The 12790-nt window shown below is 39.1% G+C and overlaps 1 protein-coding gene across 1 annotated transcript in view; it reads left to right on the top strand.

Moving 5' to 3' along the window:
- Dnah7 (dynein, axonemal, heavy chain 7) overlaps positions 1-12790 on the top strand; it is a 305586-nt gene that overhangs the window by 233062 nt on the left and 59734 nt on the right. The window contains 3 exon segments of the mRNA NM_001419550.1: positions 4652-4778; positions 6220-6414; positions 9983-10075. Coding sequence (NP_001406479.1) covers positions 4652-4778; positions 6220-6414; positions 9983-10075 — 415 coding nt within the window.

Here is a 12790-nt window from a genome sequence, read left to right as displayed (position 1 = left end):
ACCTGGGGATCCAGTCCATATGTATATAGCCACCAAAACTAGACAATATTGATGAAGCCAAGTAGTGCATGTTGACAGGAGTCTGATATAGTTGTCTCCTGAGAGGCTCAGGCAGAGCGTGACAAATACAGAGGTGGATGCTAGCAGCAAACCTGAACTGAGAATGGGGTCCTGTTAGAGGAGTTTGAGAAAGGATTGAAGGAGCTGAAGAGGCTTGCAACACCGTAAGAACAACAATATCAACCAACCAGAGCTTTCAGGGACTAAACCACTAACCAAAGAGTACATATGAACAGACTCATGGCTCCAGCTGCATATGTAGCATATGATATCCTTGCTGGGCACCAATGCGAGGAGGAGAAGCCCTTGGTACTGCCAAGGGTGGACTCCCCAGTGTAGGGGAATGTCAGGGTGTGGAGGCAGGAAGTAGGAAGTGGTTGGAGAGAAGGAAAACCCTCATAGAAGAAGGGTGAGGGAGGATGGGATAGGGTGTTTGTGGGTGGGAAACCGGGAAAGGGAATAACATTTGAAATGTAAATATAAAAATATCAAAAAATGTAAATAGAAAAATATCCAATAAAAAAAAGACAAAAAGTACGCATCAGAGAGTAGAAAATACTTAGAAAATATTAAGTTCTTTAATTTGAGGCTCTAAGAAGATAGAGGTAAGGGGTGGACTATCCCTTTATTTTCAACAGGAGGAAGAAGCTTTTCCGCTTACTTTTTAAACATTTGTTTGGCCTGACACTGTACCTAAAACTATTGGTCCCTTCTGCTGTTGAGAACACGGACTTTCAGTCTGGGCCACAATGGATGTTTGCTGTGGACGAGCATCCCCATGCACGGCTTTGGTGCCAATTCATGCACATGGAATGCAACTGCTGGGGGCAAACATTTGTGTGTACTCCCTTGCTGTACCAAGATCCTTTGGGATAGCCCTTTCCATCATTTACCCCGGCAAAATAAGAGTTCCAACTGAAAAGCTACCTGCTGATCCAAGATTAGAGAGAACAAATTATTATAGAAATGATTTGTGATCTCCCAGCTATGGATAAACATGGCGTTTGTGGAAGTTTAGCAGTTATTAAACTCAACTATCCCCCAAAGTACAGGAAGCATGGGACTGTTCACACAAGCCTGCCTACCAAAGACGGTTTTGTTCAAATCTTACCACTGCTCTAGTATTCCTTCTTATTCCTCTTACTGAAATATATACATGTACTCCATATTTGCCTTTTGATGGCTATGCTTCATGATCATCTAACTGTGGCACCAAGAATAATACTATATCATGAACACTATGGTATATACCGTGAAATTGCCATAACAAAGTGTTATTTATTGAAGTTGATGAATCAGTGTTTACATAGGAAACACTAAAACAGAAACAAAAAAAGGAAAATGCAGAAAAAGATCTAAGTAGGGTGTTGTTTTATTAAAGGGGTCAAACTGCAACCTTTTCTAAATAAGTACACAAACATAAATGTGCACACGTGTGTGAGCACACATGTGCACAGAGGATTTTTGTGTCCCTGCTACTTCCATCAATATTCTTCTATAACAGAACTTATAGAAGCGGTTCAGTAGACCATATTGTAGCTATAATTTGCTGAGACTTGTAAATAGGATAGATATTGTTAAAATAAATACAAACACCACTCTGTTAACTATCTTCCTCATTTCAGTTCCTTTCCTATAAGTTTATTTAAATATAAAACCCCACTAGAGAAACTTGAGTTGTCTCCTATCATTATACCACTTACCAACATTCGTAGCTGCTTATGTTACAAATGCTAATTATGTTCTCCAAAATAAAACCTATTTACACAAGAAGGTCTACATGTAGCTTCTGGGAACCTGCCCCCAGTTGTCTCTGATTCGTAAATAAAAATGCCAACAGCCAATAGCTGGGGAGGACCACCATGTGGGAAGAGCGTGGAGAAGAAGAGATCCACCATACCTGAGAAGAGTGTAGGACAGAGAGGCATGGCCACCATGTGAAGGAGCCGGGAGAGCACTGCCCAGGGGCCCGCCCAATTGGGTCTAGAACAGCCAAGATAGAGCATAGGATTAGTAAGTAATAACTCGGAATTAACCGCGTGGAGGTTTGGCAATGGTCCGTCTATTGAGCTCTTTAAGGCATATTAAAGTATAAGGGCTGTGTGCGTGTCTTTCATTCAGGAACATAAAGCACTGAGGCAGGTATTAAACCATGCCACCGAGATTTGTTAATAAATTTTTCCACAAACAATGAATAATTTTTGGACTTTTGGCCCCTCTGAAGTATATCTTTAAAATACAATATTTTAATCTTTACCACTAGTAAGAGTGAATTTGAGCTTGGAATAGTTTTGGAGGAAGGATAAGGGTAGGGAAAGCTGGAGGATTCTGGAAGGATAGGGGGATAGCAGCTGGACAGGAATTGCAGCACAGCCGTGGCTGCCTAAGGCCTTTTCCCTCCCAGCTACAGCCTACATTTTCTAGAATTGCTCTAGAAACCTCATTTATAAAGTCATGTGCTAAAAGCAGTGACTCCTGGTTTTACCTTGTCAGGTTATCCCATTCAAGGCATTTTTTGAGCCGCCTCAAGTATCTCTCATAGTAAGAGAAAAAGAAACAGCAACAACAACAGACCTGTTTAGTAACTATGCTGGCTAGTCTTATGTCAACTTGACACGCAAACTGAGTTATCTGAAACGAGAGAAACTCAGTTGAGAAAATGCCTCTATGATCTGGCCGTAAGGCATTTTCTTAGTTATTAACTGGGGGGGGGGGGTGGAGGTGGGGAACCCGTTGCTGGTGGTGCCACCTCTGAGTTCTATAAGGAACTAGGCTGAGCGAGCCAAGGGAAGCAAGCCAGTAAGCAGCACTCCTCCATGGCCTCTGCATCAGCTCCTGCCTCCTGGTTTCTGCCCTGTTTGAGTTCCTGTCCTGACTTCCTTCAAAGGTGAACCGTGCTGTGGAAATTTAAGCCAAATAAACCCTTCCTTCCCAGCAATAGAAATTCTAACTAAGACAGTAAGCCTTTGAGTTACAGTTTAGGACCACCAAAATGATACATATGGCTAATGCTAGACAGTTGCTTACTCTTCCTCAGAGAGGCCTGTGCCTACACTTGGGTCTGTTTTACTGGCCTCCGCTCTCCCCTTGAGGAACACTGGAGTGTCTCAATATTCATTTGTGCTTAAGCCTCTACTAAAATATCTTTAAGAAAATCACCAACTCTGCTTTGTAAACTGACCAGTCCTTAGTTTATTTTAGAGTTGAAGCCAAGAATCTTGGTTTGGCCTGGGCTGAGGTTCCTAACTGCACAAGGGAAGGCCTCAGGCTGCCGGCAGGTGTGGGGTGTCTGTCCCCTCTCTTTCCGCATTGTGATCACTAAGAACAAGAAGGGGAAATTATCTATCAGAAGAAACTTGTCTCAAAGTGTACACTTTTAAACTCTATTCTAGGAAGACAAATTCTCAGTCACTTTGTATTAATTGTACTACCGCGGGACAGAGACAGATTTCATGTATGAACAGACCTATAGGCATGACAGTGGAAATGGATAGGATGCTTATTTTAAATCTGAACCTCGGCTGTATTTCAAGGACTTCTGTCTCACTACACTAGTTCTTTTTTTTTTTTCCAGAATTGTCAGCTAAAAATAAGATGTGTCCTTTTGCTGTCATTCTCTAATGGCAGTGCTGGTGTGGGAGGAAATAGTTAAGGAAATGAGCAAGAGGAAAAATGAAAAGCAAAACACAATGCCAATTACAATGAGTCCAAGCCAAGGACAGTCGTATGAAAATACTTAAACTCTTGTTACAGAGTGGTAGATTATTTTTCCCTTACTGCATTAAGAAATACCGGTATAATTTTGACTACTAATAAACTATGTTGCTTTCTCCCTCAGATAATTGATCTGCTTAGAAGGTTTGAGCCATTAGTCTGTGTCTCTACAAATGTCTTCTAGCTCTCTACAAGTGTTTTTGGTTGACAGAAGTTAAAATTATAGTTTTTATGTCTATGCAATAACTAATTTAAAATTCTGATTTCAATGATTATTTCATGAAATAGTTATATTAAAATGAATGAAGCATGGTATTGACACTAGGAATTATTACAAATGTAGCTCACATGCATTACAACAATTATTCATATGTCTGTGTTTTCTCTCTGTGAAATGTAGTTTCATAAAGAGAAATGTAGTTTAATCAAATCTACTAGCTTTTTTTGGCTCTGATAGATTCATGTTCAGTGTAGTACAGCATTAGGCTTTACCATTAATTTAATGCAAGCTATTAGTTTTATTCATTTAACATAGTATAAAATATTTGCAGGTATTTACTTTGTAAAGAGGTCAAATTTTGCCCCCTAATACAATACTTCATAGTTAAAAAGTCTGTAATTTTTTTAATGGATTAAGATGCCAAGTACTTTTTCATAAATGGAAGATTAAAGAAAAAACATCAGTGAACAGTGAAATGCAATTCAATTCAAATGCTTCTACCTTGTCTAGTTCTCAAACTGTCAACCTTTGATTGTTTGGGTGGAAACTGAGAGAAGTTGTTTGAGTACAGGTCTAACAGTCTGTGGGGGCGATCTTAGCATTCCCTCCTGGTGACCCTGTTTGTGTTCACTCCTCTCTCCCCATGATGGCTCTTAGGCTTCATATTCTCAGGGATCACTTCACCTACTCACTCTACGTCAACATCTGCCGTTCGCTCTTTGAAAAGGACAAGATGCTGTTTTCCTTTTGTCTCACTGTGAATCTGCTGATACATGAAAATGCGGTCAGTAAGGGTTCAGTCTGTAGGATTGCGGATGCTGTAGTTACGGGGAGAAGGTCTGGGGCATACCAAGATAGGACACCAGTGTCAAAGGTTCTATGTGTCTTGATAACACAACTCAAAAGTTAACTCAGGAGGATCACAGCTCTAGACCCAGTTGTAATAACTTAGAGGAGAAGATAATTTTAAGTAATTTTCTAATCTTTGGGGCAATTAGGATATCATATTTCTCCCTGGCCAGAGGTAGAAATTGGATTTTATAATCAGAAGGAATAGCTTTCCTAGATTATGCCCCAGCACAGAAACCTCCGAAATTTTATGGGGTAAAACCGAAGGTTACATGAGTGTGGATCTAAAGCTTACATGAGTGTGGAGCCCCTTTTCAGTATCCTTCAAGCCTGAGGATGCTTGTCTAGCAAAGTAACACTATCATGATATCACTGATTTATTTACTATTCCACATGGCAACATATAAATATACTGATTAAAACCAGACAATGAAATTAAGGCCAGGCAAGGCAAGACTGAATTTCAGAGTAGTTAATTTAAATTAAGAAGAGTATGTTACTATCACTTGAACGTTTATGTATTTTAGTTTAAAAATCTGTTGTACCCTGTGTAGCAGAATGCACCTATAATCAATCCCTGCACTTAAGAAGTTAGGGCAGGAGGATTATAAGTCTGAGCAGAGTTTAGTCTGCACAGAGAAGTTTGGGGATAACCTTAATACAATATTCTGGTTTTTTAAAAATGTTTCTATTAGAATTTACATGGCCATGCATCTAAGTTTACTAAGTAATTTATTCTCATCCTTAAGAACTTTGCCAACTCAGATCTAACCATTTGGATTTAACCATCCTACCCAAATGTAAGCTAACATTAAATTCTTTTTATCTGAAAGATAGGAAGCACTTTACAAAATGAAAAGGAAGCATCATAGTCTTCTTATACATTTACAAGACTTGTAAAATCTCATATGTTAATATCTTCATGGAATTAGGAAAAATACTTTTCCTTGTATTTCTTGCAAACATTTTATAGTTACTCAGATTTTATAAAGAACAAATGAAAGCATGGTGGATTGTTGATTTTCCACCTTTCTATGATTTTTCAGAGCCAATATTTGGGACTGTAAGCATCCATTTTGAGAAACATATATTATTCAAGTAGAATATATCAGGCCTTCATGTTTAAGCTAGTAATTCTGGAGAAAATTATCTAAAAGTATCTATTTAAATGGACCTTAAAAAAAACAAAACAACAAAACAACAACAACAAAAAAACCTGGCCATGTTCAGTAGTTGGATTTTTTGGTAACTAAGTAGAAGGCCATATCAGTTATGGACTTTCAAGAGACTCTGAAAGGATTGTTACTCTTCTACAATGGGTGTAAGTAACTAGGCAAACTGTCAGTGTGACTCTCTATCATGTTTGTTTACCACAGATTAACAAAGCAGAGTGGAGATTTCTGCTCACTGGTGGCATTGGGCTGGATAATCCTTATACCAACCCTTGCACATGGCTTCCTCAAAAGTCCTGGGATGAGATTTGCCGACTAGATGAATTACATGCCTTCAAGACCATTCGCAGGGAGTTTATGCGCTTAAAGGAGGGATGGAAAAAAGTATATGATAGTATGGTATGTTTTCACCCTTTTCCTTATGTCAAAGTTTTTCAGTGTTAAATGTCACATCTTTACCTTTGTATAAAAGCAAGATTCCATAAATGAATGAAAAAAGAAAAGAAAAAAAAAAAGACATGCCTGCTCCTAGGTGTGGGGGAGGAGAAAGTTTATTTAGATTCAGTGGTTTGAATGTGCTTTGCCCAGGGAGTGGCATTGTTAGGAAGTGTGGCCTTGTTGGAGGAAGTGTGTCACTATGGTGGGCTTTGAGACTCTCTTCCTAGTTGCTTGAAAGTCAATCTTCTCCTGGTTGACTTTGGATGAAGATGTAGAACTCTCAGCTCCTCCAGCCCCATATCTCTTTGGATGTTACCATGTTTCCTGCTATGATGATGATGATGGACTAAACCTCTGAAACTGTAAGCCAGCCCCAAATAAATGTTAACTTTTACAAGAATTTCCTTGGTCATAGTGTCTCATCATAGCAGTAAAACCCAAACCAAGACAGAAGTTGACACCGGGACTGGGGTATTGCTGTGATGGACCTGACCATGCTTTTGTTTGGAGAAATGCGGTTTGGGGCCTTGGGGTTTGGAAAGTAGTGGAATGCTTTAAGTAGTGCTTAATAGGGGTTGGGGATTTAGCTCAGTGGTAGAGCGCTTGCCTAGCAAGCGCAAGGCCCTGGGTTCGGTCCCCAGCTCCGAAAAAAAAAAAAAAAAAGTAGTGCTTACTAGACCATCCTAATAGGAATACGGAAGGGACGACACTGGTACTGAGGTGATTTGAACTGTGGGAGCCTGGCTCTAGAGCTTTCAGAGAAGAGGAATTTTGGTATGTTGCCTGGAGATCATTCTTATGATGATCTGGTGAAGAATGTGGCTGCTTTTTGCCCTTTTCTGAAGAATTTGCCTGAGGCTAAGGTGAAGAGATTTGTATTAATTGCATTGACAAAGGAAGTCTCAGAAAAGCCAAACAGACTTCATCCTCTGGTTTACTTTCATGAAGAGTGTTTTGATTAAGTGTAACCAAGTTTAGAAAGGAAAAATACAAAATGTATGGTTCAAGTAATAAAAGGGCACCAGAAAGTACAGTGGGGCTAAATCCCGTGTTAGAGGAGATAAACAAATTAAGGGAGTGATGACTTTGGAGTAAGATTCCACCCAGCTAAGCTTATTGTTTCTACGTTTGTCATTGATCAAGGAGAAGTTATTATTTGGTTATTGTTTTCATTTAGACTTTTAATCTAGGATTAACTACAACCAGAAATAGAGGACACAGGTTTTTGATCCAGATATTGAGGAATAGTGACCATGAAAAACTTAAGCCCAGGCATGGTAGGTAGTTCATGCCTTTAATCCCCAGGAGACAGAGGCAAGCAGATCCCTGAGTTCAAAAGGCCAGCCTGGTATAGAGCAAGTTCTAAGTAGAGAAAAGCTTAGGCCCAGATGTGGTGATACATGCCTTTAATCTCAGCATTCAAGAGAAAGAGCTGTGCAGATCTCTGAGTTCAAGGTCATCTACAGAGCAAGTTCCAAGATAGCCAAGCTTAGTCCATAAAGGAGTTGAAAACCAGAAAGCTAGTGATGATGTAATAGAAAAAGAGGGACATGTTCCAGCACCAACAAGCTGCAGAACTTAGCCCTGTGGCTCTGGCTTTAGAGTCAAGAATAGACAATTGATGCTGGTTAGCTAGAGCTAAGAAATTAGTGATTAAGAAGAGACCAGCATCACTGAGGTGAAATCTTTTGGGAAGTGTTTTCTGAGAGCACAAAGAAGCTGTGTTCAAGAGATAGCCAGGATTATACTTCATGCTGCAGCTGTACTTGGTAATGTGTAAGAGTCACCCAGGTGGTACTGGTTTTGAAGGCATGAAGGGGTCATGGAGAGCAGCCGAGGCTTGGTACTGTGAGAGGCCAGGAAAGGCCATTGGTGAAGGTACAGCCTCAGTTGCAGTTGATGGCCCAGTACTGAAGGGGTCATGCAAAGGAGTTGAGGCTTGGCATCATGGAGAGATCCTATGAGAGGCTATGGGTGAAGCCTAGTTGCAGAGGAAAACCCCTGTGTATTGGAGATGCCAGTACCATGGAAGAATGATCATAGCAGTGGCAGTGGAGTAGAGTCAAGCAGAGCCTAGAGTGCTACAGAGGGCAGAGCTGGAGAAATGATGCCAGCCCTTTGGAGGACCCCAGACATTGGACCAAGAAAGTATAAAGTTGAAGTGACTGTGAATACCCCAAGATATTAGAGATGTCAGAGTTGTGGAATACCAGCTGAGGAAAGCTGCTAACAGGAATTGGAAACAGCCTAAGAGAAAGAAATTTATTGTAGTCAACAAAGATGAGAGGAATTGAGATATGAAGAATGGTTTTACATACATCAGACGTGGAGATGCAGAGTTTGGAGTTTGCCCAGCTGCCTTTTGGTCCTGCTTTGGGCCAGTATTTCCTCACTGTGACATTTGGAATGGTAATGTATAGCCTGTGATGTTGGAGGTTTATGGTCTGCTTTTTTATTTTGATTTTATAGGAGATTACAGTTAAGTGATTGGATGACACTCAGAAGACACTTTGAACTTTGGACTTTTATCAATGTTGAGACTGCTATAGACTATGGGGACTTTGGAAGTTGAGCTAAATGTATTTTATATTATACGATGGCTATGTTGTCCCTTATGGACTCATCTGTCTGAACAAGCCTATGAGGGCCAGGGAATAGAATGTGGTGGTTTGAATATGCTTGGCCCAGAGCCACTATTTGAAAATGTGGCCTTCTTGGAGTAGGTATGGTCTTGTTGGAGAAAGTGTGCCATTGTGGGGGTGGGCAAGCTAGGAGGAGAGTCTCAAAGCCCACCCCCACAATGACACGCTTTCTCCTCAAGCCCCACATCTGCCTGGATGCTGCCATGCTTCCTGCTGTGATAATAATACACTGTGAGCCAGTCCTAATTAAATGGTTGCCTTTATAAAGAGTTCCCTTGGTCATAGGGTCATTTCACATCAAGAAACCCCTAAGTAAGACAGTGGTCCTTTTTCAGCTTTACTTTGGCATAAATGTTAAGGATTTTCCAGTTCCCTGTTATTATTTTCTTCCCTGTTTCTGCTCTTATGATTTTTACTATTTTTGAACACAATAGGTAGTTGCTCTGAATAGAGACAGCTAGGTCTAACCAGAGAGAGGTAGGTAGGTAGTAGCCCCTGGGGGCTGACAGCTGGTCTTACTTGGCTGCCTGTCATATATGATAAGGAAAATGGGTTTAATCATTTGGGATGGGTGTGCTTTGGGTTTCTCCATGTTGCTAATGGAAATATTTCCTAGAAAAAATATCTTTTGTGAGTATTTCCTTTTAGTTTAAAATTGCAATTGCATTCACCATATGGAGCCAGGAGAGAGAAACCAGGTAACTTGTTCTGAAACTTCAAATGTTTACACCTTGACATTAATTTTCCCCACAGCTTAAATAAAATAAAATTCATACAAATGTTCTGATTTCAGGAATTATATGTGTTCTCTAAGTATATGCTTATTTGCAAAATATTACTACTTTTAGAAATAACTTCTAACATTGACTTTTGTACTATAATTCTAGGAGCCACACCATGAGATATTTCCTGAAGAGTGGGAGAATAAAGCAAATGATTTTCAAAGGATGCTTATTATCCGTTGCTTGAGGCCAGACAAGGTAAGTGTGGGCTTTGCTGGGCAGCAATCATTACATCCCTCTCTGCACAGCCCAGGCAAACTCCATTTCTCCATAGACTCGGGGTAGGGGGAGGAATCTGCAGAAGTCACCCAACTTCCTTCTGATGGATTTCCTGTGTCTATAGCTGGGTTAATAGCTAATAGAATGTATTTTTGTTGATATATTTTTATGATTACTCTATGATTTTTCGTTCCTCCATGTCAAAGATTTCTCTCTTTGCCTGCTGTAACCCTATTTTTATTTTATTTTATTACTTTGGTGAAACTAGTCAATGGCATTAATGTCAAGTCTATACATCAGAATATCTAGAGTCTTTTCTCTAAATGTGGGTCTATATTTATACGTACCATACCACAGCACAGCATTTAGAAAATATGTGGAATATTTTAAAGCTTTAGTCATTGTTAACATAAAAGGCAATATTAGTAATGTTATTTTAACTTCTTTAAATAATAAATAAACAGTAAAACAGAAAAGCAGTAAATCTGCCCTTTCAGTACTTATTAATGTCCTTATTTGTATTACAGTCTATAGAAAATGAATCTGTTTTAGTTTGTTGACCTATATCCTCAGAGATGCCAGTATAATGTGAGCAGGAGGATTTTAGGGAACTATCACAACTGCCATTGCTACAAACAACTAAAAGTTTCACATAGTTACTTCAAAACTCACAGTATCCACAATTTGAATTTGTTTTCAAAGAAATGCTTGCACCCTAACTCTTCCCCATATAAGAGCGGAATTTAAATGGTGAAAGTACTATATGATAGGATTTTTAATACACGTCAGGGATAATCTGAGGCAGAGGCGTTTCTCAGAGCCACAACTGCTTGGCTTCCAGCTTTCAGGACCTGGCCAGGGCCCAATCTTCAGCATAGAAGTCTGTCCACATATTTTAAGTTTTTAGTCAGAATAGAGTCCAGCCTATATTAGATTTATCTTTATATAAAACAGTTGTAATATATAAGTTTTTTAAATAGAGGAAGTAGCCTACATAGTATCTATGGCCTATGAAAATCACAATTCTGTCCTCTGTGGCTGAAGTAAATGAACACTTGTCTGATGTTTGTGAACTGATCAAGTGCACCTTTGATAACATTGGAAAGAATGTTTTTTTCATAGAACTTCAGGGGAAGCTTGAGATGCTCACGTCCCACTTTAAGATGGAGAAAATGAAATGCTCGCAATGTTTTGGGGGGGTACAAAAACCATTTCCTAGCTGTGACAACTTCATCTACATATATCCTTCCACAGGTTTATGTCTTTGAAACTTGACACTTTCATCTGAAATAGATTAAACTATTAAACTATTAAATAGATCAAATATTACTTTCCATATTCATTATGCTTTAGAAGGTAGGAGTTATATAGGCTGAGGTGTGTGTGTGTGTGTGTGTGTGTGTGTGTGTGTGTGTGTGTCTTTTTTTCTGTTGGCTGATGTTATTCTGTTTGTTTTAAAATCATTGTTAACCTTCTGTTTCATATTGATCTGTCCTATACCTTATCTTTCTGTCCTACAACATTTTCTAATCTAGTCCCACTTTTCCCTTAGGATAGAAAAATTACAAAATGATATTTAGAAATATTTCAATTTTTCTTCTCCGCTAATTGCATCTAAAGTGATGGTGATGGGTACAGACCTGCCTTGGCTAGTTGATATTGTATAGCTGCTGTTGGAGGTCTTCCAAGACACTTCTGCCATCAAACCTGATCACTTCTGTGTTGATCTTTAAGTGCCATAAGACATGATCATTGTCCACACCTGGAGAGTGCCCCGATCACAGATAACTCTGCAAGTTCGACAAATAAGTTCATATGTCTTAAGCCATTACAGTTTGGAAATAATTTACAACTACAGATATTTTCTATCTCCTAAATGGAGGAGTTGCTCACAATTTTCTATGCTGCCATACCCATGTACGTTTTCAATATAAAAAATAATGATTAAAATGCCATTATATTATCCAGAATCTTCATGCTCTTTACACTTAGTGCTTCCAGGTTCTTCAAGTTTTAGTGGTGAATTGATTATTTTGAAAGCTATATATTATATCACCATATATCTGCCTACTCTGCCTTTAAAAGGGTGGTTTCCCAGAGTAGAATGGTATTAGTCTAGAAAGGAGAACAGCACTATAGGAGACTTAACATTTTGAGATAGTAGTATATACATTTTATTTCTCCACTGTCTCTAGGCTAAAAGGTTATATATATTAAAAATATATATGTTAAAAATTAACAAAATTCTTATGGGGTTGTTTTGAGAGGTGTGTCTCCTTTCCATTCCGTCCTCTTGAAACTCTACCCTAATACTGAATGGTCAGAACAGCGGTTTGTGACCCCTTAAAGTAGGGTATCTTTCATACGGGCTGCATATCAGTTTTGCTGCATATCAGATATTTATATTACATTTCACAACACTAGTAAAGTTAGAGAAAATATACAGAAATAATCTTGCCACTGGGGGTCACCACAAGGTGAGGAACTGCATTAAAGGGTTGCAACACTGGGAAGGCTGAGAACCACTGAGTCAGAAATTGCAAGTGTCAGGCTTTCCAAAGCAATAGTTTAGAAAAATTGGGAAGATTCTTGCTAAGTCACCAGTAGGAAAATGAGATGGGCTCACAGTTTCCCTTAATATTTAATATAGTATCGTACTGGTGGAAGAAACATGTCGAGTGGAAAAATACTAAG

Source organism: Rattus norvegicus, chromosome 9, assembly GCF_021556685.1.
Source record: "Rattus norvegicus strain SHRSP/BbbUtx chromosome 9, alternate assembly SHRSP_T2T, whole genome shotgun sequence".
Taxonomy (NCBI): Eukaryota; Metazoa; Chordata; class Mammalia; order Rodentia; family Muridae; genus Rattus; species Rattus norvegicus.
This window is presented reverse-complemented; position numbering and strand designations above follow the sequence as displayed.